The following is a 27,680-nucleotide window of genomic DNA, read 5'->3' as shown; positions in this document are numbered from 1 at the left end:
TCTTCATGGTATTTATTACCATATATGCTTGAGATTACAGGAGTTTTATTTGGATATTTATTTGGAAATATTTATTGAGGGCCTACCATGTGGCAGGATATGTAGTGAAAAGTGACAGAATTCTAGCTCTTGCAGGGTATACACTCTATAAGGAGGAATACAGACAATAAACAATAATAAAAAGGAATTCTGTATCTTTTAGGAGGTGATAAGTGTTGGAGCAAAAACACAAAGCAGAGGAAGTGGGACTGGGACTGGGATGGCTGCCATTTTAAATAGGGTGGTCGGGGAGGGTCCTAGTGAGAAGGTGACATTTATCAAAGAACTTATGGAGGTGAAGGAATTAGCCATGCGAATATGGAGGGAAAAGCATTCCAGAGGAAGCGCAGCCAGTGCAAGGCCCAAAGGTGGGAGCATGTCCACCATGTCTGAGGTGGGGTAAGGATGCCTGAGTGGCTGCAGCAGAGTGAACATCACAGTAGGAGATGAGGAGCCAGATTGGGTAGGACCTACTGGAAGGCTTAGGGGATGTTGGGAATAGACAGCTCCTGCAGTAACTGGGATGAGAGATGACTGTGTTGAGATCAAGGGGAAAGCACAAACAGAGGAGAATGGTCGCATTCTGATATACAGCAGATCCTTGAACAAAAGAGGGGAGGTCGTTGGTGCACCCACTCTTCACACAATCAAAAATTGTCATTAAGTTTACAGTCAGCCCTCTGTATCCATGGTTCCACATTCACGGACACTCGTATGTAGAACCATAGGATGTATTTATTGAAAAAAAAACCACATGTAAGTAGAACTGTAGAGTTCAAACCTGTATTGATCAAGGGTCAAATGTATTTTGAAAGTAAAACAATATAATTTCTTGATGGTTTGGATTTGGCAGACAAAGAGAAAACGCCTTCAAGATTTAGAACCTGAGTGATTAGGAGGATAAAAATGTCAGCAACTGAGGGTAAAGACTGCAAATAGTGCAGGTGTGGGGTGGGAGTAGGGAAGATCAGGCGTTGAGTTTTGGACATGGTGCATCTCTCCAAGAGGAGACTCCAGGAGGCAGCAGGCTATGGAAAAGGATGGTGTCCATAGGACAAGTCTGAGCTGGAGACATACACTTGGAAACCATCAGCTACAGACAGCATTTGAACTGTGGGAATGGGTGTGCTCATCAAGGGGGTTCTGAGGACAGAGAAGAGGTCCACGGATTGCATCTTGGGGCACTCCAACATTAAGAGGTTAAGGAGACAAGTAACAAATGGAGGAGGACTGGTTGAGACAGTGATCAGTGAGGCAGGAGAAAAATCAAAACAATATGGGGCAAATAAGTGTTTTAAATGCTGCTCAAGTGCTGACAGTTAAATAAGCTGAGAAGTGAGAAAGTTGATCATTGGATTTAGCGATGTGGAGGTCGGGGCACTGGTGATAAGAATGGTTTTGGTAGAATGCCAAGAGAAATCAAAGCGGAAGAGGTGGAGATTGCTGAATTTCACTGAAAAGGGACTTACAGAGATGGTGGTGGCTGACCAGGGAAGAAAGGTATAGAAAAGGTTATTGTTTTTTCCAATGGAATGAAGAGCAGCATGTTTTATGTTCACTGGGGAGCCTAACCAGTCCACTATGATCATTATTATTCTCCAGGTGGTACGATGGCAGCGGATGGTACAGTTGGGAGGTCATGCCAACCTGGACAACCAACCTCCTCCACAAGTCTGGCATATCCTGTCAACTGAAATTCCCGTCTCTCTAATCTCTCCATTCAAAATAGAAACATTTAGGGTCAGCATGGCCTTACAGGACCTCATTGTCCACTGCCCATCCCCACTCCCTACCATACTCATACATACACACTCAGAGGATATTCACCAACCCCCCCCCCCGCCCTGCCAATGGAAAGTCTGTGGCTTAGAGTTTCAACATTACAGGTTGAGTAGAAGCTGTGAAATACTATGAATCTGTGGTGGGAAAACCTATTTAGGGGAGAGAGGAAAATCATATCCCTTTAACCCCACTCCTCACAGGACTTTGTAACATAAAGCGTCTCCTATTTGCTGCCCCTGCACCAAAAGATGGCATTTCAAGAGAAAGCCCAAGAAATTAACTTTGGATATCTCTTTTGGACATTTCAGCCAGAACTCAAAGTGTAAATTCTAGCATGCCTCCTCATGCATCTGCCAGCACAGGCCCTTGCTCCCTCCTACACACCTAACATTCCCACTCAGACGATCTCCGTACTATTTCTCTTCCCCATGGGTTCAATACCATCATTCTCCTCCCATCCTTCTCCTTATAAAAACCAGTCTCAGAAGAGAAAGGCGGAAGGAATGGTGGTTTCACACTGGGAGGGGCTTTGTCTTAGCTCTCAATTTGCAAATGAAGAAACCAACTTTCAGAGGGGGAAGTAAGCTGCCCAAAAGACAACAGCTAATTCATAGGAAAACTCCCAAATTTTTTTGATCAACTCTTTACATCAAGGTATGTTGATTGATCTATTCTCTGACAAAGGCAGGTTTTAGCAGAAGCCATCACCTTGGGCCAAAGGAGTGGCAAAACTTGCCCCTAGTACATATACCACAATGTCAAGTTTAGGAACTCTTGGTTACTCCAGAAAGTAGGGTAAGAGAGAAGAGAACGTTACCAAAAGTTGGCTCTGGAGTGGTGTTCCGTGTACAGCTGTTCATCAGAAAAGGGGGCCAAGTGGATGTCACTGAATGTCGGGAACATCCTTCCTATTGAGCAAAAGACAACAGACTCAAGGTCAACTCCCAATGCCTTCAGATTGAAGGGAACACTCACCTGCCACTTCACCAGCTCCAATCCCTCATTCCATCTCAGTTATTACAAACAGACTAAAATGTTTTTTTATCATTGCCTCAAAGTAATGATACGAAAATTAGGCAGAAGATTGGAGGGGACATAAAAAATAATATTAAAACAAGTCACAAAGCGCATTACAATAAATGTTTAGAGCCATAAGTGAGGCATCTAACCTGGCATATTGGCCTTCTCAGCTATTGGCTTTTCCCCTTTCTTTTTTTTTTTTTTTTTTTGTCTTTTGTCTTTTGTTGTTGTTGTTGTTGTTGCTATTTCTTGGGCCACTCCCGCGGCATATGGAGGTTCCCAGGCTAGGGGTCTAATCGGAGCTGTAGCCACCGGCCTACGCCAGAGCCACAGCAACGCGGGATCCGAGCCGCGTCTGCAACCTACACCACAGCTCACGGCAACGCCGGATCGTTAACCCACTGAGCAAGGGCAGGGACCGAACCCGCAACCTCATGGTTCCTAGTCGGATTCGTTAACCACTGCGCCACGACGGGAACTCCGGCTTTTCCCCTTTCTATATGTCCTGTGCTTAGAATTCTGGGCACTCCCTTTATTTATTTTTTCTTTTATTTATTGTAAAAAAAACTAAGCTTTGGAAATAATCAAGATTCCACCATCTTACCACATTATTATTTTCATTCTTAGACTTTGTTCAAGTATAATCATATTGACTATTTATCTTTGTAAGTGTTGTTAGAATCCTTCAGAGTTCCCATCATGGCTCAGCAGTAAAGAACTCAACTAGTATCCATAAGGATGCGGGTTTGGTCCCTGGCCTTGTTCAGTGGGTTAAGGATCTGGCATTGCCATGGGCTGTGGTGAAGGCCACAGATGTAGCTTGGATCCCATGTTGCTGTGGCTGTGGTGTAGGCCAGCAGCTGCAGCTCCAATTTGAAGCCTAGACTGGGTTCTTTCTTATGCTGCAGCTGCAGTCCTAAAAAAAAATAATAATAATAATAAAATAAATAAATAAAGAATCCCTGCTTATATGCTGGCTCACCATCCTCCACACTGAGAAGCCCACGCTTGTGTTCTGTTCCTGACATCTACAATTACCAGGGTATGGACTGGGAGTTTGAGGTTAGTAGATGCAAACTATTACATTCAGAATAGAGAAACCACCAAGTCCTACTGTATAGCACAGAGAACTATATCTAATTCTCCAGAGACAGACCATGATGGAAAAGGACATAAAAAAAGAATGTAGGGAAATGGAGTCTCAAACAGAAAAATGAGGAGCACCAGAAAGCCAGCCTCCAACTAACACCACAGCCGGATTCATGTACATACAAAACATACTTGCAAATATCTATCTGAGTATTAAAGAAAAAATTTTGCCCTAAAAAATAAAAATAAATTAATTAATTAAAAAAGAATTTAGGAGTTCCCTTCATGGCTCAGCAGTTAATGAACCTAACTAGGATCCATGAGCATGTGGGTTCGATCCCTTGCCATGTTCAGTGGGTTAAGGATCCGGCATTGCCATGAGCTGTGGTGTAGGTCGAAGATGTGGCTTGGTTCCCACTTTGCTGTGGCTATGGCATAGGCTGGCAGCTGTAGCTCCAATTCGACCCCTAGCCTGGGAACTTCCATATGCTGCAGGTGCGGCCCTACCAAAAGAAAAAAAAAACAATGTATATATAACTGAGTAACTTTGCTGACAGCAAAAATTGGCACAACATTGTAAAACAACTATACTTAATTTTTTAAAATAACAATAGAAAATAAAACATATAGAATACAGAAAATAAATGAAGCTACAAGGATATATTGCACGACACAGGGAATTTAGCCAGTATTTTATAATAATTATATATGGAGGGTAACATTAAAAAAATTGTGAATCACTAAGTTGTTCATCTGTAACTTATATAATGTAGTACATCAACTACAATAAATAAAAAAGAAAAACATTTAAAAAATATAGTCATTGGGGGAGAAAGGCAGACACTTCAGTAGGCAAACAAACACCTGGACTGGCAGGCCTGAAGTTGGGCCCTTCTGGGTAGGCAGACATGGTGATCAGCATTATTATTCTTGTCAACTTGGGAGGCTCCTTTTCATAGTCATTCATTAAACTGCACATGATAGAAAGATGAACCATTAACCCAATTTCAGAAATAAAGATCACCTAAAGAACTACAGATCCTGCCATTGTCGTCACTGTCATTGTCATCATAATCCATCATCATTCATCATCATTATACCTAAGATTTCTTCATTATGTTAACACTGCCTTGAACTTCTCTGTGGGCCTTCCATGCATTAACTCATTTAATTCTCATAGTAATACAAAATAGGTTCTATTATTATACCTACTTTATAAATGAGAAAACTAAGGAACAGGGAAATTTAAATGACTCAGCCATCATCATAGAGCTAGTAAGTGGAAGGGAAAAACCCAGGGGTGAAATCTCATGGAACAGTCAATGGCCTTATACATTAACTGCTCCTCTCGATGTCTCTTAACATAAAGCAGATCATGTTGTTTATGGTATTTTCAGAGGTGGTCAGAGAAAAACCATGGCTGTAACATCATATTGTAAAAACCTGTTCCTCCATCTAAATCTCAAGCATTGTTGTCAAAATAATAATGATTGCTTGGTGGTTTCTTAGTTTCAAGATTGAAGGATATTACACAACTTTGGAAAAATCCTATGTATCATTTTTGGCATAAATTTAGGAAGCTTCAGAGAAGGATGTTCTGAGCCCAACCTTAAGAGGAATTCCAAAGAAATAAAAGAAAATGGAGGAGAGGAAATCAGCAAATAAAATATAAGAAAAATTCCAAGAGTAGAATAAAATGAGTCATCTGATATAACATACTCACTAAATGTCCAGCAGAGAATTTTAGAAGTTTCACATTAAGACAACTAGAAATAAGGAAAATCACTAAAAGCATTCATAAGGGAAAAACAATGTCATTCCAAAGGTTCAGGAGTCAGAATGGCATTAGACTTCTCAATAGCAACAATGGAAACCAGAAACCAAAAAAGGATGACTTTATGGTCTTAAGAACACTGAGTAAAAATTAGTTAAAATTCTCTATTCAACAAAATTATAAGGACTCAATAAACAGCAACTTCTCAATTACCCTTTCTCCAGAAGCTGTTAGAGAATATTCTTTGCTGAAATGAATGATGTAAACTGAAAAGGGAAGGCAAAAGTGTGGTGATAGAAATCAAAGCATGGTAGCCATGCAGTAGGTCTGAAGAGCTACCAGCTCATGTGCTGTTGAGGAGGACAGAGAATTACAGGTGGAAAGCTTCCACAGAATAATGTTGATAGGCATCTGTCAGACCTGTCAAAGCATGGAAAAAATTAGTCATGACGATATAGAAAACTACACTAACAAAAAAATCAAGGCAGTTAACTCTGGGAAAAACAAAAGTTTTCATGAAAAAAAAAAAAACATCATCACATGCATACTATACCACCTGACTCAGCGCTGAACAATATTTATATTGTCATAATGATGTAAATGTTGACTTTAAGTAATAATCTAGGTCTGTATTTCCTTATATTAAAACAATTCTGGGAGTTCCCATCGTGGCACAGCAAGAACGAAATTTGATTAGGAACCATGAGGTTGCGGATTCGATCCTTGGCCTCGCTCAGTGGGTTAAGGATCCAGTGTTGCCGTGAGCTGTGGGGTAGGTCACAGATGCGGCTTTGGATTTGGCGTTGTTGTGGCTGTGGTGTAGGCCAGCAGCTACAGCTCTGATTAGACCCCTAGCCTGGAGACCTCCATATGCCATGGGTGGCACCCTCAAAAACAAAAACAAAGTAAAACAAAACAAAAAAAGTTCTGAAATCCAAGAGGCTCTGCAAAGCAACAGATTTTTGTTAAGTTTGCAACATTATTTGATGGCAGAAACTGACCTGAACTGACAGGAGTTTAAAGTCTTATTTAGACCATCTGATATCCATATTCATGTTTTGTGCATAAAGAGAATGTGTTTCACTACGGACTGCTGCCTCAGATCCCACTGGAGGTGTTAGGGAATACATGGTAAATGACTCTATGACCTTTCAGTCTGTCAGACTCTGGATTCTGAAATGTATCTGGCCCCAAGGGTTTGGACAAGGGATTGAGGACCTATATAAATATACTGAGAGGATGGGGCTGGGAGTTAGTGCTTCAAGAAGGGAAGAAGCAGCTATGAAGAAGAGTTAACTTCTCAATCAGAGAGTGACAAGAATAGCAATATGATAATTTTACCTAGAAACACGTAGGTAAATAATAGAAGCAACAGAGAAGAGAGTTGAAAGGTATAGCCTTGAGGGAACAGTCTCAGGATAGGAAGAGGTATGGTGGAGGGTTACTATTTCTCCTTGTAAGCCTTTATTATTATTATGTGATGTTGTAAACTATGTCTTGTTTGGATGGAAAATAAAAATAATTAGGAAAAAAATCAATCATCCTTCCCCCAGGAACACAGAGGGTAGAAAGCCGATAAAATCAGTATTCATTTTTACTTGTCTAGTTAAAAATACAAAGCCCAATATAAAATTTCATATCCCTTTCAAATACCTAGGGGAAAAGATGCCCAGATATTAAGTCTAAACATTCGACTTAGAGGGGAGCTCCAAGGATATAGGTTAATTAACCATGTTTAAAATCTCATCATATGAAAGCAGTTAACCATTTGAGAAAAATCCAGAAAAAAAAAATATAAAAATTCTTTCTGGCAGGCATTGAGGAGGAAATCCAAGCAGCTTTGTTCCTTCGCTTTCATCTCCCATAGTTCAGTTTTATCACATGAACACAAGGCTTCCAAGATCATTCTGGGCTGTTTTATAATGGGAATGCTAATGAAGCTCCTGACATAAGGTATACTTTGCTTTGCCTAAGTTTATTTATTTTTGCATGAGTTTTTTTTTTAAGTCTATTTCTAAATCCCTAAAATTTGAAGCACGCAGGAAATTATAGATACATCTCAAGCTTTACTTACATGCATATACTGGGTAACCTGGTGCATACAAGTTGTTCTTTTATCTGCTATTTTGTCTTCATTGCTATCAGTAGGGAACCACAACCATGGTAGAGTAAGTAAAAGAGTAAGGAGCTGCAATTCTCATGAAAGATGCAACTGTTAAAACTTGCCAGTTACCATCTAACACTTCATTGAAAAAAAAAAAAAAAAAGAAAATGTATTGTTGGAATACGTCCAGTCTCTCTGGTGAAGAGTGGAAAGTTAGTGTGGGTGCAAGAGCTGGGAGTGTGGGTTTCAGGGTCAGACAGACCCTGGGGACAAATCCATGCTTGGTCACTTATTAGAGGTGTGTCCTTGTCAAGTCGCTTTCCCTCACTGTTCTTCAGTTTTCTCTTTATAAGTGGGGATCATAACAGTGCCTCCCACTAAGCCAAGTCTCAATCTTGGTACTGCTGACATTGTGGGCTGGATAACCACTGGATGTATGTGGAGGCTATCTTGCACAGTGAAAGACGTTTAGCAAAACCCGGGCCTCTCCCACTAGGTACCAGCAGCATCCCCTCCACCAGGTATGATAATGCAAAATGTCCTCAGACATCATCAAATGTCCTCTGGGAAAGGAGTAGAAAATCACAAAGAACCTCTGTACTAACTCTTCAAATAAACTGAAACCTTCATCATTCACACTTTATAAGGTTTTCATAAAACAACTTATGTAAATTGCTTAGTACATACAGACAGTAAGCAATATTGGACTTTATATGTTTATCTTGATTATATGTAGTGGTCATAGGGAAAGAGACAAACACTAAGATAAGAATACATTAGAACAAAAGGACACCAGAGAGTTCCTCACAAAACAGAAGGTCGACACTTAAAAGGGCTTTAGAGATTACTTTTAATAATACAGATGAAGAAGCCAAAGTCAAAAGGTCAAATGTGAGGCACAATCAGCTAAGGAAAAAAGTGGTTGAACCAGGACAAAAATATATAATTCAGAATCAGCCCTCTATACCACACTGAATGCCACGGAGCACACTGCCACGAAGGCCTTTTGGAGATTAGTTCATTTATTATGGGAAATAAGTTGAAGAAATCAAAGAACTTGTATAATAGAAATGCTCTCTCTTGGGAGTTCTCTGGTGGGTCACTGGGTTAAGGATCTGGCATTGTAAATGCTGTGGCTATGGTTACTGCTGTGGTGGAAGTTTGACCCCTGGCCCAGGAACTTCCCCATACCAAGGATGTGGCCAAAATTTTTTAAATAAGAAAACATAGGCAAAACACTCTCTGACATCAACATCATGAATATTTTCTCAGGTCAGTCTCCCAAAGCAATAGAAATTAGAGCAAAAATAAACCCATGGGACCTCATCAAACTGAAAAGCTTTTGCACAGCAAAGGAAACCAAAAAGAAAACAAAAAGACAACTTACAGAATGGGAGAAAATAGTTTCAAATGATGCAACTGACAAGGGCTTAATCTCTAGAATATACAAGCAACTTATACAACTCAACAGCAAAAAAGCCAATCAATCAATGGAAAAATGGGCAAAAGACCTGAATAGACATTTCTCCAAGGAAGATATACAGATGGCCAACAAACACATGAAAAAATGCTCAACATCGCTGATTATAAGAGAAATGCAAATCAAAACTACCATGAGATACCACCTCACACCAGTCAGAATGGCCATCATTAATAAATCCACAAATAACAAGTGCTGGAGGGGCTGTGGAGAAAAGGGAACCCTCCTGCACTGCTGGTGGGAATGTAAACTGGTACAGCCACTATGGAGAACAGTTTGGAGATACCTTAGAAATCTATACATAGAACTTCCATATGACCCTGCAATCCCACTCTTGGGCATCTATCCGGACAAAACTCTACTTAAAAGAGACACATGCACCCGCATGTTCATTGCAGCACTATTCACAATAGCCAGGACATGGAAACAACCCAAATGTCCATCGACAGATGATTGGATTCGGAAGAGGTGGTATATATACACAATGGAATACTACTCAGCCATAAAAAAGGATGACATCATGCCATTTGCAGCAACATGGATGGAACTAGAGAATCTCATCCTGAGTGAAATGAGCCAGAAAGACAAAGACAAATACCATATGATATCACTTATAACTGGAATCTAATATCCAGCACAAATGAACATCTCCTCAGAAAAGAAAATCATGGACATGGAGAAGAGACTTGTGGTTGCCTGATGGGAGGGGGAGGGAGTGGGAGGGATCGGGAGCTTGGGCTTATCAGACACAACCTAGAATAGATTTATAAGGAGATCCTGCTGAATAGCATTGAGAACTATGTCTAGATACTCATGTCGCAACAGAAGAAAGGGTGGGGGAAAAAACTGTAACTGCAATGTATACATCTAAGGATGACCTGACCCCCTTGCTGTACAGTGGGAAAATAATAAAAAAAAAAAAAACCTGCTCTCTCTTCCTTTCTGTCAAGGACTGAACATGGGGGAAAGAAGACAGAAAATTTTATGGAAAAATTAGCCCATTTTTTAAACCAAGAATTGGCCAACTCACCATTTGCTTTTAGCCATTTTTTGGAATGAAGGTAACTCTCCAGCATCCTTTCATTGAACAGCATGTATCCCATTGGTTCTGAAATGATCACATCTACAGCCTCAGGAAGTGAGATTTCTTCAATTTTCCCAGGCAAAACAGTGATCTTGTCTGAAAGGTGGTTACTTTTCACTAGCATCTGAAAAAGATAAAGCAGGGGATCAGTACTGCTGTTACACAGAATCTCATGAAAAGAAAGTTTCATATGTTAGGGGTTGACAGGGTCTTCGTGATGAGAGGGAAGTGACACATTTGCTTCTATAAATACTGTAAAATATTTTTATTATTGCACAAACATTTCATATTTACTACAGATATATTAGAAGGTACAAATGTGGAGCAAATAAAAACACCTCTAATCTATACTATATAGAAACAATAACTTAATAGTTTGATGTATACCTCTCTATACTTTATTCAAACATACACATATAATACATATGTTGGTATGTGTGGTCTGTGTATGTGTGTGTGTATATGCCCATGTACTTTTAGGGGAGATTATTATTAGTTTCAGCTTATTTCCTATTGTTCTACTGGCAATAAAAATGCCCCAAAGCTCTGTAAGACAGTCTTGCATAACTTAATAATCCTGATCATTATTAAATTATCTCTTGATCTTTTGATTCCAAAATTAAGTAATATACCTTTTTAGATGTACATTTTACAATAACATACTCATTTTTCTTTGATGGCCTCTGTATTCTATTTAATAACTTCAAGCACTCTTAAAAGAGGGATCTTGAAGATAAATATAGTTATTATATTTCTAATGTATTTCTTCTTAATGCCAAATATAACAAGATGGTTACATTATTACATTTAAGTCTTTTCTACTGCCTGAAAAAAATATTTCCTAATAAACATCTTCTATACATCAGCGCAAATATATACAGTGCATTCCCTTTTAAGTAGAGGTTTCTTGAGTCCCTTAGATCTTTGCTCATTGTATTTATAGGTAGGTAGAGACCCTCTGTTTTATATTTTTGTAATTTGACCCCTTTCCCAATCCTAAATGCAGTGTACCATGTATTTGTCATGATTCAGTTGCACATTCTTAATTTCTGATCACTTCTGCCCAAGGCTAGGGTATCTTTCACCTTGAATCCCATCCTCTAGGGTATGCTTGTGAGAATATCTTTTCTACTTATACTCCCTTTAAAAGAAATCTAATGAGATCTTGCTCTATAGCACAGGGAGCTATATCTAGTCACTTGTGATGGAACATGATGGAGAATAATGTGAGAAAAAGAATATATATTTGTATGACTGGGTCAGTTTGCTCTACAGTAGAAAATGACAGAACATTGTAAATCAGCTTTAATGGAAAAACCAAAAATCATTAAAAAAGAAATCTAGTCATCTCTGGTCTAAGGAAAAACAATGAAGAAAACTATTGTAACAAGCCATCCATTGTCTACTTTTACCCATGCACAAGGATTCGTAGAATTCCATTCTATCCTCATTCCACACATGGAAGACAAGTTCAGGGGTCCATGGAAATGAGGGCTAAAGCTAAAGCTTTCAGTGCCTTGCTTGTCCCGGGACATTCTCTTCTCAAAAGCGCCCTTCTCCTGCACTGCTGGAAGCCCAGCTCCCCTGTGGATGGTTGTCCAAACAAACCACAGCTTTAGGTTTCCGCCCTCACCTGAGCTCTGGCCACCCCCTGGACATTTCCACCAACCCACTTTGTTATCCCTCAACCTCAATAAGTACAGAGCCCAATTCAGCTTCTTCTTGAAAACTAACCACTGCTCCAATTTCTTTAAAATCTTTATATAAACTTGTATTTCCTTGATTCCATTTTAGTTACTAATGCCATAATCCTCAGTGTCCTAGAGGCATACATAATTGCTTCCCACAAACAATTAGTTACTCTCTCTTGCTATTTCTACTTTTCAGATAGATCTCATTTCCACCTTTTCTTTCTGCCTGTATCAACTTGTCCAGTTCCTAATAGCTTCAAATCTGGAATTTAAAAAAAGTATTTATATAGTGAACATAATAATGGCAGGGCCTACTTCATAGGCCTACTTGAGCCTAAAACAAGGTAAAGCATATTAAGGGTATATGAGTACTGAATTATTATTGTCATATTGTTTTTATTAAAGAAAAATCTTCTAAAAAGTCATCTACGATTTTAAAAAAAGAGAATCGTAGATGAACAAAAGCAGGAAAATAAAAGCCATTGTATTCCAATTTTCCAGGTATAGGCAGAGTGTATTTCCTAGCAGACACTTGAGTGTATCTCTGTTTATAAAAATAGGTACTTTTTATAGTAATACTTCATAATCTTTTTTCATGTAGTATGTTTTAGACCAGTTTTCTGAATTTTTTTGCATTATGGCATACATAAAAAAATAACAATTGGAGTTCCTATTGTGGCTCAACAGTAATGAACCTGCCTAGCGTCCATGAGGATGCAGGTTCAATCCCTGACCTCACTCAGTGGGTTAAGGATCCAGTGTTTCCTTGAGCTGTGATGTTCGTCACAGATACAGCTCAGATCCCGCGATGGTGTGGCTGTGGCATAGGCTGGCAGCTATAGCTCCGATTCAACCCCTCACCTTGGAACTTCCATATGCCATGGATGAGACCCTAAAAAGCAACAAACAAACAAAAAACAACCATTTTTATGACACACTAGAGTGAATAGGAATGAATGATGGCAGTTTGAGACAACCAAACTGGAGGTTCAGGCCACACAAGATCATGACCATCTCCAATAAAGGCAAAGGATGCAAAAACTTACTACCTGGCACACTTTTTGGGATGCTCTGTGTTAGACGTCTTTCCATGAATTGTTATAGAACATAATTTTTACTGGCTGTATAGTATTTTGTAATGTACCTTCATTCATTTAACCAGCCCCATGTTAATGGATATTCAGATTATATCAGGTGTTTCATTATTAAAATTGTATATCCACAAATGATAATGCAACTCAATATAGAGACATATTTCTTACAACTTTTTTCAAAGTTAAAGGGTATGGAACTTTTAAGGGTTTCTGATTCACACTGTTGCAATGCTTAATGGAAAGGTGATCCCATTTCTAAATTGCAAGACCATTCTAAATTCTGTCTACGGGGTGTGAGGATGTCCACACAACCTCAATGTATAAAATTGCCTCATTGACTTGTACCAGGATGCTGGAAGGGGAATTTTTCCAGCTAAGTTTTGCTAGAGGGACACATAAGATAGGATGGTCAAGTGAGTGTGATACGTATTCTACACAGAGACTTTAACAGAGAATAACCCTAGACTATCAAACCTTCAGGAAGATGAGAGATATAACAGGGTTTCAGGGGAAGATGTAAGCTTCCAGGAGGGCAATTTGGGGTTCACAGGAAAGAATATGAGTCTCATTTTTCTCACTGGGAAAGAAGGACATACTGCATTTGTGGAAGTGAGCAAACAGGTCTGCCTATAGGCCTCTGCATCTTGTGACTTGATTTATTTTTGACCAGATTCAAAGAACACTAGAGCAAGAATCTGCAGATACAGATCTAGTCCCACTTTATCACTGAAGAGCCATGTCACCTTGGGAAAGTCACTGAAATCCTCTACATTTGAGTTCCCCTTCTTGCAAAATTGAGAGTTTAAAGCTGAGTTGTTTTAAGGTTCCTTCCAGTTCTAACATTTTATGATTAGAAGATAGTAAAATTACCCCAAACTACAATCCAGGAGTCCATAAATATAGGGAGTTTCATGATCAAATAATATTGGAACTTCTTTATAATATATATTCTTCTTACAAATTCAGAGTCCATCAACATGTTAATGGATTTGAAAGATTCTGCAGAGGAGTTCCTGTTGTGGCTCAGTGGTAACAAAACTGACTAGTATCCATGATGACATGGGTTCAATCCCTGGTCTCATGGGTTAAGGATATAGCATTGCCTCAAACTGTGGTGCAGATGGCAGATGCAGCTTGGAACCTCTGTTGCTGTGGTGTAGGCCAGCAGCTGCAGCTCTGATTCTGCAAGTTCCTTAGCCTGGGAACTTTGATATGCTGCAGGTACAGTCCTAAAAAGAAAAAGAAAGAAAGAAAAATTCTGCAGAAAACGGGTTTGGTTTGGCTAAATCAAAGACATTCAAACTTACTTGAATACTCTGCAGTTATTTTTTTTCACTGAAAGTTTATCTCCCACAGATCAAGTATTAAGAAACTATAAAAACAGTTATTTGATAATCCTAGATTTTAATACAATTCCTTGATGGAGATATTTGAAAATGGGACATAAACTCAACCAATTACACCTCTGAGACACAAGAGCAGCCACTTCCAGATGTGAGACACACTCTATTCTTTGAGCCAGTCTTGCTGCCTTCCTTCCCCTTTGGTTTACAACAGTCTCAATACGGACAGTTTTACGTTAGCCCATCACTTCAGATCCCATTCTTCCAAAACTAAAACTCCGTAGAACTATCCTTTCTAGAGTAATACCCAACAAATTCCCAGTAAGAGACTATACTACACTCAAATAATATATAACCATTTTGGAAAACCATTTAACGTTATTCAAAAAAAGCTGAAGATTTCCATCAGTCAGAAATATCACCCCCCCGTAAATACACATTCTAGAGAAAATTTTGAACGAATATACAAGATAACCTGTGCTACTATTTTATAACATTGATAGTTATAAAATAAAAATTTAAGCAAACTGGAAGTAACTACTGAGAGGGAAAACAATGAATAAATGGTGTTATATCCATACTATGAATAATACTAAACAGTGAGAAAGAAAGAATTAGAGGTATACCTGTAAACACCAATTAATTTCATAAGCAGAAATTTAGGAAGGAAAAGAAACAAGTTGCTGAAAAATATACAGTATGACTGCTTTCATTTAAAAAGTCAAATGGAGGAGTTCCCATCGTGGCTCAATGGTTAATGAATCTGACTAGGAACCATGAGGCTAAGGGTTCGATCCCTGGCCTTGCTTAGTGGATTAAGGATCTGGTGTTGCTGTGAGCTGTGATGTAGGTTGCAGACGTGGCTCAGATCCTGCGTTGCTGTGGCTGTGGTGTAGGCCGGTGGCTACAGCTCTGATTCGACCCCTAGCCTGGGAATCTCTGTATGCCGTAGGAGCAGCCTAAGAAATGGCAAAAAGATTAAAAAAAATTAAAAAATAAAAATAAATAAAATAAAAAGTCAAATGGATTTATAAGTAAACTATTGATTAGGATAGATTAACTTATTTATTTATTTATTTACTTAATTTTTTTGTCTTTTCTCTTTTAAGCCAGAGCCACAGCAACACAGGATCTGAGCCACGTCTGTGACCTACACCACAGCTCATGACAGCGCTGGATCCTTAACCCACTGAGCAAGGCCAGGGATCGAACCTGCAACCTCTTGGTTCCTAGTTGGATTTGTTAACCACTGAGCCACGACAGGAACTCCCTAGACTAACTTATTTTTTAAAACTCTTTTATGTTGAGATGTTGGCAACTTTTGGGAGTGAAGGGAGGGCATAAAATTTGGGAGAAGCATTTAGGAATATTAATGCATAGTTATATTAATTCTATTTGTTACACTGGGTTGTGGGCATATATGAATTTTGGGGGTTATATTCTTTGTACCTTATATTTACAGTCACCTTTATTTTTGCATGCAAAAAGTATTTTATAGTAGGAAATTCAAAATTATACTTTTAATAGAAAAGTTTGAGATAATCATAATAAATGCCGATTAAAAAAGATAAGCTGATTTCTGCAATCAGATAGAAGCTAATAGACATGGAAGACAAATTAAAACAAAGCCCTATAAAGGTAATTAATGTCTAAGAAAAATGGATTAATCACTCAAAGTTATATTAAAATAAAATTCCCCTGAAATAAAAAACTGAATCTATTAACAGAAAAAAAAATACATAGTGATCATAAGAAAATGCCATACAGTAATAGCAATATGGAAATAAATTTTATTCAACATTTTAGACTCAAAAAAAGAATTAATTCCTTGGCCACTCATGAAGAAAAATAAATCGCATAAAAAATGAAAGAAAATAAGGTTGGCATTGGACTGCCCCATAGTCATATTTACTTTAAGAGAAAACAGGACAATGTCTACACAATTTAGAATTTAAAAAATCATGACCAGGAGTTTCCGCCGTGGCTCAGTGGAAATGAATCTGACTAGTATCCATGAGGACAAAGATTCGATCCCTGGTCTTCTCAGTGGGTTAGGGATCCAGCATTGCTGTGAGCTGTGGTATAGGTCACAGACACAGCATGGATCTGGCATGCTTATGGCTGTGGCTATGGTGTAGGCCAGCAGCTACAACTCTGATTCAATCCCCTAGCCTGGGAACCTCCATATGCCTCATGCAGGGAACTAAATAGACAAAAGACAAAAGACAAAAAAAAAAAAAAAATTATGACCAAAAAAAGATTATATGCATATTAGGTACTATTCACATTTCCAACATGAGAGAACCCAGGACAGCGCACACAAGCCGTTCTTCAAAAACTGCTTTGCCAAAAATAAAAATAAACCCATATAATTAAGATAAAGAATTAAAGAATTTGCTAATAAGCTATATTTAAAAATCTAATGGTTAGAAATGAAGCCATTTAGTTTTACAACAAATACAAAAAAAGTTACATGAACTTTGGTTGTATTTCAATGAGAATTACACTACACCTTGATGATATAAAAATAATATATAATAAAAGGTACAGGAGGAAGGAGGAGATATGAGAGTGCTGATGACTTAATTTTCTTCACAGAGAGGAGTGAATTTTTATTATGAGGTTAAAAAGAATTCCAGTTTCTTAATGTTTTCCATAACTTTAGAGGGATCTGTTAGGAAGCAATTTCTCTTCATTATAAGAAGCATTTATTCAATGTTAAACAATTTCTCTTCTTTTATTCTCAGTTTCTTTTCCTCCTGTTAAATTCAACAAAATTTGATTTAATGTTTTTATTTTAAATACTACATATCATATAATCTCATTTTCCTGAAATTATTTCTCTCTAGCCATTCTTCTCTTTGCATATTTTCACAGAAAAAATGTCTGAAATTCTGTTCACCCAAGATTAATGATAATTATTATGGGAGGTTTAATTTTTTTCTTCTTTGTTAAACTTTCAGTTGCTTAATATCTTTATTATAATGTACTATTTTTATAAATATAGCAAAGTGATTTTTCTTTAAAGAAAAATATTAGTAAAATCAGGGATCTAAGCAAATGTATCTGCCTCTTCTTTTTTATGAGTCCAGAGAAATATAGGAAATGATATAAATCAGAAAGAAATCTTAATATGCACGTACATTAAAAAAGCTAACGGAGTTTCTGCCATGGCTCAGCGGGTTAAGAACCTGACTTAGTGTCCATGAGGATGTGGGTTTGATCTCTGGCCTTGCTCAGTGGGTTCAGGATCTGGTGTTACCACAAGCTGCTGTGCAGGTTGCAGATGTGGCTCTGGCTGCAGCTGCCCCTTAGCCTAGGAATTTCCAAATAATGCAGGCGAGGCCATAAAAAGAAAAAAAAAAAAAAAGAAAAAAGAAAAAAAGAGCCAGCAATGGAGGCGAGAGTCTGAGGGAATTCTAAAAGATAGAAAGCAGATTGGATTGGATTGTTGGAGAAAAGAGAGTATATATTCTGAACCCCTATGTATCAGAGCTAAGGACGGTTTTCTGTAAGGGAGTTTGGGACAAAAAAAATCCAAATTTTTGAGTCAGCAAATGTCAAGAGCAGAAGAGCCCGTGGGACCATCATCTAGGCTAGTATGTCCACCCGCCCACCCACCTTATGTACATGGACTCTGTGAGAGTCACCTCTCCAGGTTCTGTCCTTGCCTGGAGTTCTTAGCACTGCTTTATGTGGTATGTCTTGGTAGGAATCCTAGTGTGGATATTAAAGCCAGAAAGACAAACACAGAAGAGCTTAGGATAACTCTGGATTCCAATTTCAGAATCTAAGGTGAGAAAACTATGAGGCAGTGCAACCCCAAGGTCCATTCCTGAAGATAAAACTCTTGTTTTGGCAGCAGTGCAGGTCTCTAGGCTACCAGGGAGCTACACACACACATCCACGTACTCATGCAGGGACGCTTAAACCTGTCAGCACATCTTTTCCACCTAGCAAACACTTTGGTCTGTGCTCCCTCTTAAGGCAGAGGCATGTTGGAAACACAGACCCACACTATCTATACTAAGTAACCTAGTTTTCCATTCATCAGCTAAGAGTGAGTAAACAAGGATCTCCAGACATTGGAGGACAATGAATAGCATGAAAGAGAAAATTGGAGATTAACAAATAGAACAAATGACTCCAGAAGAAACAGAAGATAACTTAAAAAAAAAAAAACTAACCTTAGAGAGGAGAGAGGCTATAGTCATAAAACAAAAATAGGCTGCTATAAAATTAAGAATATGATTACTAGAAAATAAATTCAGTTGGAGAATTGCCAAAGTAAAAGATCAAAATAGTGAGCTGTAAGATAACTTTGAGGAAGTCTGAGAACATTGAGCAAAGTCAATGAAATAGAAACCATAAAAGAGTAGTCAAGTTGATATGGATATAATAGTTAAATAAGTAACAGAAAAAAAAATCTCAGAACTCAAGACAGATCTTAGTCTTCAGATTGAAAGAAACTAATGAATATGAAGTGGAAGAGAGAGCTTAAAAATCAGTCCCCATCATGGCAAAATTTGACAATGCTAGGAATAATGAGGAAGATCCTGAAAGCTTTCAAAGTTTAAAAAAAAAGAGTCACAGCCTCAAATGAACATGAATTATACTCACACCAGAATTCTCATCAGCAACACAGGATATTAGAAGGTAACGAAGCAAGTTTTGAGGGAAAATGGCTTTTGAGTCTAGAATTTTATACCCAGTCCAAAATCCAAAACATGTGACAGAAAAGCAAAACTTTTCAGACATAAAAAGCTTCAAAGGGTTTTGGGGTGTCATAGTGAAAAAAAACAAACAAACAAGGAATCAGTTGAGAAGAAAAACAAATATATCAAAGAGGATAACATAGAAGAAACAGTGGCAACCTGAGCATAAAATAGAAGTGAATAATTCTGAAAAGAAATAACAATTTTATCCATTTTTTGATAGAACATTCTTCTTGGGTAGCCAGAGTTCAATGTCATAGGATTTCATTTCTTTTTCTATGGGTCCATGAAACTACTTGGTTCCATAGTGAAATATATTTATATGATCATTATACTTAACATGCTTTTTTTGGGAGGGGGTAAATTTTCTGAAGCCACTTATAGAAAAATCATTAAAGACTTGGTAATGTAAATCTAAATCCTGACAATCTAGAAATAATATAACCAAACAAAAGTGGAAGTTATACTAGGAAAGGAAAAGTTATTCCTCTCCGCTATTGGGAGTCAGCAGGACAGTCAAAATAGGGAGTTCAGGAAACAGAAAAATAAGTATTATGACATAAATCAGCCAAAGAAATGTGAATCAGCTGAAGAAATTAAATTTCAGAAGTTCAGAGTAGTGCACACTGTGAAATGTGATTAGGTATGAGTGGAATGGGTGGGAAGTAATTACATTTGATTTTAGAGCTTCCTATACAGTTTGACTCTCCTTCCTCATGTACAAGCATTACCTTAATTTAAAAGGAAATATATGGAGTTCCCATTGTGGTTCAGCAGATTGAGAACCTGATAGAGTATCTGTGAGGATTTGAGTTGATCCCTGGCCTCACTCAGTGAGTTAAGGATCTGGCATTGCCATGAGCTGTGGTGTAGGTCACAGATTCGGCTCAGATCTGGCATTGCTATGGCTGTGGTGTAGGCCAGCAGCTGTAGCTCTGACTTGACCCCTAGCTTGGGAACCTCCATATGCTGCAGGTGTGGACCTAAAAATAAATAAATAGATAAATAAATAAATAAATAAATAAATGGAAAGATATCAGTGAGCAGCCCCCAAATAAGAGACTACCTAAACAATTCTTCAATTCTCTCTTTTCAATGCCATCCCTTACTGAGCAATTCTGAACATCTGCTTAAACATTTTAAAAGGTCATATTAACCTTATTGTTAACAAATTCAGTGCCTTTAGTTTAAATAGATTATTTAAGCTCAAGTTTTCACTAACTTGCTATTCTGATTCTACCATTTTGTAACTCGTGAAACTGAATCCAGGGGTGGTCAGAGTTAAGTCCAGCATGTGCTACAAGGCAGGGGCAGACCTGGGGAGAAGTGATGACTTTTATCTATGTGCTTCAGCAAGCTTAGTTCATTAACTATTTGTCAGAGGCAGTAGCATTATGGATTGGCTCCTTTCGGAGAGGGGGTCAGAAGAGGAAGCACCCGCAGTCACTGTCCCTCCCCCTTTTCCTCTCTCTCCCTCAGTGCACAGCTGCCTCCTACCTGTAATCTAGGTGGACACTGAGGTCTGCAGAGACCCTCTTGGGCCACTACAGCATCATGACCAGTGTGCAGAAACCAGGGCCTTCTGGAATCTGTGGGCACAAAAGAATAAATGGGCCCCTGAAGGAACCAGTCAGAGATGTGAGGGCAAAAACCCTGTGCAAACAAGCACTACTTGGCAGGGCAATGAGGGAGAATGATAGAGTGACAGATGCAGAAGGATGGCAAGGAGAGGCAAAAAGAGGGGCATTTTCCTCCTCATTTCTCTTTGAGGTAACTTAAGGGCTGAGTCTGAAGAGTCCAGAAGCTTCTTTGAATGGATTATATGCCCTTTTATCACTGCAGAATCTCCAGAGGTGACAGAAGGAAGTCACTTGAAGCTTTTATGAAGGAAGCATTGCCAATCCTAGAGGTTAGCTAGTATACTGGCAACTTCAATACACATAGTTGTTTCCCTCTGATGATGTTCCAGAATGCTCAACAACTGGGAAAGAAGAACATCAAGGAGGCCAACAAGCTGTCTAGGCTTGGAAAGAATGCTTTGACAAAGTTATAAAATAAGCACTGGTAAATATGCAATATCTATAAGAAGCAATGCACAGAGTCTGTGTATGTGTGTCTGTAGGGGGGCAGAGGGGTTTTAGCCAGCTTACTTGCCCTCCATTGGAAGGTAAGTTGTCCCCTGTAGACTGTAAGTATCTGACAGCAGGGACCATGTCTATTTTGCTCATCCAGCAGAGTACCTGGCACATGGAAGGCCTCTAGTTAGTGTTTGTTAATTACCTCACTAAATGGGATATGGCAGCCCTTGGAATTCACTTTCCATCTGAGTTTGAAAAGACAATTCTTCGCCCTTTTCCTTAAATTATGACATTTTTAAAATGGACACAAAAGGGTTACTGCATGTCCTATTCAGATACCCTTTCAGGGTATCTTTGCCTTTCAGAGTCTTAGATCTATTTTACAACTTGGTAAGAAAAACTGATGATAATGCAAGTAATTCCTGTCCTTAGAGATAGAAAGGAATTGGATCTGGTGGAATGCAAATGATTGTTGCCCTATTGACAGACCAGTCTTGCATCTGGTTGTAGCTTCTTTCCAGCATTTCTCATCGCTTATGTATGTGGTTCTTTGACTTCTCCTTTGAACAAGTTTAACTTCTTACCTGTTTGCCTATTAATAAGTTAAATATTTGTCACCTGTTCATTTAATATTTGAATGATAGTCACAAATTTGCTTTGTTTTCAAATTACCTTTTAGCATTTTAATATACCACTTTTCACTTTGGGTCAAGGACTTAATTTATTTTGTTGCTTCCTCATGACTTTTTTCCTCTTCTCCTTTTCTTCATTGTAAGTGTGATATACAGCATATTGGCTCAGAGTATTTGCTTCTGAGACAACAGACCAGAGCTCAAGTCTCTGTTTCTCTATGTCCTAGTAATCTTAGTCAAATTAATTAATTTGAACCCTCAGTTTTTCATATGTGTAGATTAGGAATCATATTAGCCCCTACTTTATGGGTTGCTCTGAAACAATGAGAGAAGGCATGAAAAGTGATTATACATGGGTTGGCAAATAGCATGGTCATCATAGATGCTAGCCATTATTCCTTTTCTTTCCTTTTTGCCCTATGGTGGGTGAACCAGGCTTTCAGTGATCATTTGCCAGTAGGAGTGGGAATGTGGTAAGTCACCAGCCACCAATTCTTCTTACACCCTCCCCCAAAAGCTCCAAATAATTTATACTTTGCATGGAAATTGCTAGTGCCTATCCAAATCCATTTTGCCTGTTACCTTCCTAATAAAATGCCTACATTAGTAGTACCAACCAAAATATTATATTTCCTGGCCTCTTTTGTAACAAATGTAGCTAATGGGTAAGTTCTGGCCTATGAGACGAGAGAATGAATTTGTTAGGACTTCCAGGAAACTTCCTTAGAAGGAGAGGAAAAGCTAGGGGAAGACATTTTTGTATCTTCCCTTTATTGATTCTATTAGCTGGAACAAGGATTTGGTGGCTGAGGCTCCTGCAGCCACCTTGGACATTGAGATGACATTCAGGGGACAAGCCTTTTACCAGGACAGTGTACCAGGAAGACACAAGGAGCCTGAGGTTCTACAAATTTTGTGATGCTGCCACATAACCTTAGGTTCCCTCAATTAGACTTCTTTTACGTGAGATAAAAAAGCTCTTGTGTGTTTAAGTCAGTATTCATTTGCATTTTGTGTTACATGAAGATGATCTAACTGATAAATGTTGGGTGTCCACTTTAGCCCAAGGAGGCTCTTAACCATGTGAGTCATAACAGAACCATGTAGTTGGAGAACTCCTATCAATCTCTGCCCTTTTGCTTTTTGATGGGTTGGCTTGTGGGCTCCAGGGGAGCACGCGGGAGTAGAGGACTTGTGTGGACAGGTGAGAAGTCTCCTCTTCTGGCCACACCTCCCCTTGTACAAAGGAGGCTATTTCGCAGGTGCGGACTCTCTTCCAGCCATGAGCAATCTTCAGGTTGTGAGTCTCTAATTACGGTCATTAGAGAAATGTTAAGTATTAGCATAGGAATTAAAAATTAAATGTTGAGATGCCTGTGGGCAGCTATATCAACAGTATTTAGCTATATGATTATATAACTATGGTTGGAATTAAGTTATATAATTACAGCTTTATATGATTATGTATTGGTGTCTTTGGTTTTGGTAAAATCAGTGATAATATTAGATCTCCACCTCTCAAAAAGCGTGTCCTTTTTATTCCCTCATTTCTATTCCAAAAACTTGTAAGGCATTATAATTATTATTATTTGACTGCACCCACAGCATATGGAAATTCCTAGGCCAGGGAATGAATCAGAGCTGCAGCTGTGACCTATGCCACAGTTGCAGCAATGCCAGATCCTTAGCCCACTGTGCCAGGCTGGCGATCAAATCCACACCTCTGCAGAGACCTGAGCCACTGCAGTTGGATCCTTAACTCATTGTGCCATAGTGGGAACTCTAGTGAGGCATTATTATTTCTACTTTACAGATATGAAAACTGAAATTCAATGATTAAATAATTCTATCAAAGTTACTCCTATTTCTTTGCAGCAGTCACTAAAGAAACTCTTGACTGAAATGAGGTTGTTTAATACTAAGAGTTATTTTAAAATTTACAACAAAGAACGATTTGAAGTTAGAGCTTTCAATATATAAAAATTACTAACAAATTATATTTTGATTTTGCTGATTTATAAGTTACCAGAAACAATAGCAGTAAACTTGTTATTCATCAAAACAATGTTAGGAGGCTTGTTGAAGAAAAATTTATGCATCCATAAAATAATTTTGCATTCCTTCCCCCTCTCAATGGTTTCCCCTATGCTAATGGTAAGATTAGTTTTGAAATGTGTGGGTTTGTTTGTTTCATAAATAAGTGCTTTTATATCATTTAGGAATTGGGAGGAGGGGAATAAGATGTACACATTACTATATAAAAGAGATGAACAACAGGAACCTGCTGTATGTTCAGGAAAATCTACTCAATAGGTTGAAGTAGCCTATATGGGAAAAAATAATGGATATATATGTATCAAACTGATCAACTTTGCTGTACACCTGAAACTCACAACATTGTTAAGTCAACTATTTACCAACAAAATTAAAAAATAAAGCAACGTTTTTACAATTTAAATATGAAGAAATAAATTAATTTGGATTTTATTTTCTAAGAAGTATATATTAAAAACTGTCTCAAGTTTCACCAAATCTCAAACGTTTCATCTTCTCAATGGTTTCTCTTCAAATGTGAAATTCAGTTAACTAGACCATCCATGGCTTTGAGAGCAACCAGTGACCTGAAAATAACTAGAGGCCCAGTTTGCAGCCAGCTCTGCAGAGCTCTGGAGAGATAGCAGGTGAGTAAATGCAGTTGTTCCTCCATGGTAAGGGCTGAAAAAATGCATACATCACAAACATGTAGCACGACATCCTAAATTTTCTTTCCTTCAGGTTCCTCTTAAGAGTTTTTAGTCTAAAAAAATCTGCTCATGGAGTTTCCACTGTGGCACAGTGGGTAAAGGATCTGGCCTTGTCTCTGTAGAAGCTCAGGTCCCTGCTGAGGCTCAGGTTTGATCCCCCACCTGGTGCAGTGGGTTAAAGGATCCAGCATTGCCACAGCTGTGGTGTAGGCCACAGCTGCAGCTTGGATTTGAGCCCTGGCCTAGGAACTTCTGTATGCCACAGATGTGGAAAAAATAAAACAAAACAAACAAAACCAACCAAAAAACCCCCAAAACAAACAAAAATAAATAAATAAATTCATGAAAAAAATATTACATTTCTAGAAGTAATTCTAGAATCCAAACAATATTATGAATAGATGGAAGTATTTATAATATCCAAAAAACAGATCTAAAGACGTGTTCGCTCATACAGAATTCCATTATGGAGTGAATATAATTAGGGATTTAGAAACACACTGGGGGCAGTAGAGCTCTAGTAAGAAACTAGGTCTGAATCAAACCACATTTACTCTATTCTTAAAAATCAAAGACTCTCAGAATCTGGTTCTTGATGTGTGTTATGCCTCTTACCTTACATTCACTTTGCTTCTTACAGGGATTGTTCTGAGACTGGTGGTTTCAGAACTTCTTCCACATCTGAAGCCCTCTGGCTTCAGAGAAATATCCAGTTACAATCTGGGCAGAGTGATTCCATTCATCATCCTTATCAAACATCTTCCTTCCAAGGTGATTCCAAACTGCACACTGCTTCAGTTAAGTTTGCCAAAGACAACTTCATCCCCAGTCAGTCAGCACCTTAACTAACTTATTGCTCCTTTGAGAGGTTTCAGCAAGATCTGAATGTGAAGTATATCTGGAAGACCCTTCATCTATTTCTATCAGTTATTAATGACCTCAGGGCTGCTAAGAAGCCCTAAATTAAAGGGGAGGGGTGCTCTTCCCTCTTTGCATTTCCTTCTATTTCTATGTTACTCTAAGATGTCACAAAGACATCTTATAAGAAATATATTTGATCCCTGCCCCTGGTTCCTGACACAGCTCTTAAATCCCCTGGAATTTCCTCAGTGATAGAAACATCTTTTGTTCTAATGAGATGACTGTGGTTGGGCTCCCGGATAGCTTCAGGATGGGGGCTGGTCACCAGAAAGACCAAGCCATGGTTAGAAGCTGGGCGTGCTAAGTCCCACCCCCATCCTCCAAGAAGGGGAGAGGGGCTGGAGATTGGGTTAATAATAATTGATCATATCTACATGATCAAGCCTCTACAAAAATCCCTAAACCAGGGGGTTCAGAGAGCTTCCAGGTTAGTAAGTGCATCCACAGGCTGGGAAGGTAGCATACCCAAATCCATAGAGACCAAAGCTCCATACTTGGGACCCTTCTAGACTTCACCCTATTATCTCTTTATTTGGGTGTTCATCTGTACCCTTTATAATATCCTATATGATAAGCTGATAAATATAAGTAAATGTTTCTTTAACTTCTGTGAGTTATTCTAGCAAATTACTAAAACTGAATGGGTTTGTAGGACAATGGGACTTAGTATCCAAGATGGACAGAAGTGTGGGTACCCTGAACTGGTGTCGCAAGTGAGGGCAGTCTTATGAAACTGAGCCCTTAAACCAGTTAGTGTCAGAATTGAATTACATTATATGTGCCCAGCTGGTGTCCAGAGCATTGGGAAATTGGTTGGTATGGGAGAAAAAAGACCCTCACCCGTTTGGCATCTGAAGAGCAGTCTTAACACACATGTGTAATGATGATGACTAGTCTTCTATCTTACGTGTGAGGTCACTTCTTGGCAGAGCCATTCAGATAATTTCTTAGTATTAAACAGAGTTGACCTCATGTGTCCCTTGTTTCATAGAATTTGTTTATAAAACAGACTCAGGCTCTCATTTGAGTCTTTTTTTTTTGTTTTTTGGTTTTTTTTTTTGTCTTTCTAGGGCCACACCCGCAGCATATGGAAGTTCCCAGGCTAGGGACTGAATCAGAGCTGCAGCTGCTGGGCTATGCCACAGCCACAGCAACACCAGATCTGAGCTGCATCTGCGACCTAAACCACGGCTCAAGGAAATGCCGGATCCTTAACCCAATGAATGAGGCCAGGGATTGAACCTACATCCTAATGGATCCTAGTCCGGTTCATTACCACTGAGCCTCAACAGATACTCCTCTCATTTGAGTCTTGGGTTCAGTTTGAGACAATGCAACTTAGGATATAAAAATAGTGGCACTGAACTTCAAGAGAGTAATTAAAGTGTGGCTTGTCAGAAAGTATAACCATTTAGCCTGGAGACAGAAGACTTGGGGTTTATAAGATGTTATGGAAGAAGTGAAAGCATAGAAGGGATCTTCGAAGTCACAGTCATAAGTCAAGGAACTCTTTGCACCAGAGAGGAAAATGAGAAGCAAAAAAATGATATGGCTTGTCAATTTCAAGAAACCAATAAGCAGCATGGTCAAGGCTAGAAGCTGGGGTCACTGTCCCCATGAAAGTATCTTCTCAGTCCAGCCTTGGGTCTCCCAGTGGAGGTGACCTCCCATTGTTAGAACAGGAGGAAGACCTGAGTTGCTACGTTAGTCAGGATCCAGATCCAGACTGCGCTTTAGAGATTTGCTGAATGACACTTGCACATTGTTTCCTCATCCTGGCTTTACACAAAATAATTGAACCATCTTTGTCATCAACAGCTGCTATGCAGACCAGCTGAGGAATTCTCCTGCTGATTTATTAGTCTCTATTGGGCTATGTTCCATGTAATTTCCAAGCAAAGGAGAGAAAAGATTCCCATCAGCCAGGAAATTGTGTGAAGCACAGAGGTTAAAACAATATCTCCCCTGCATAATACATTTCAAAAGTCACCCAAAGCATGTTACTCAATCTGACACCCAGATTTAAAGACTGCCAGATGGCCCACCCAGGCCCCTGAGGAAGAAACACCACATTGCTCTTCCCTTCTTCT

The 27,680-nt window shown here is 38.7% G+C and overlaps 1 protein-coding gene across 3 annotated transcripts in view; it reads right to left on the bottom strand.

Moving 5' to 3' along the window:
• The window catches only part of LOC106509183 (histone-arginine methyltransferase CARM1-like), a 268,219-nt gene that overhangs the window by 37,178 nt on the left and 203,361 nt on the right, over nucleotides 1-27,680 (bottom strand). For all 3 annotated transcript variants that reach the window (XM_021064264.1, XM_021064249.1, XM_021064260.1), the window contains 2 exons: nucleotides 10,319-10,496; nucleotides 2,639-2,729 (listed from right to left, as the gene is read on the bottom strand). In XM_021064264.1, the coding sequence (XP_020919923.1) occupies nucleotides 2,639-2,729; nucleotides 10,319-10,496 (269 nt within the window). The remainder of the gene's footprint in view (nucleotides 1-2,638; nucleotides 2,730-10,318; nucleotides 10,497-27,680) is intronic.

Source organism: Sus scrofa, chromosome 1 (assembly GCF_000003025.6).
Source record: "Sus scrofa isolate TJ Tabasco breed Duroc chromosome 1, Sscrofa11.1, whole genome shotgun sequence".
Lineage (NCBI taxonomy): Eukaryota > Metazoa > Chordata > Mammalia > Artiodactyla > Suidae > Sus > Sus scrofa.
This window is presented reverse-complemented; position numbering and strand designations above follow the sequence as displayed.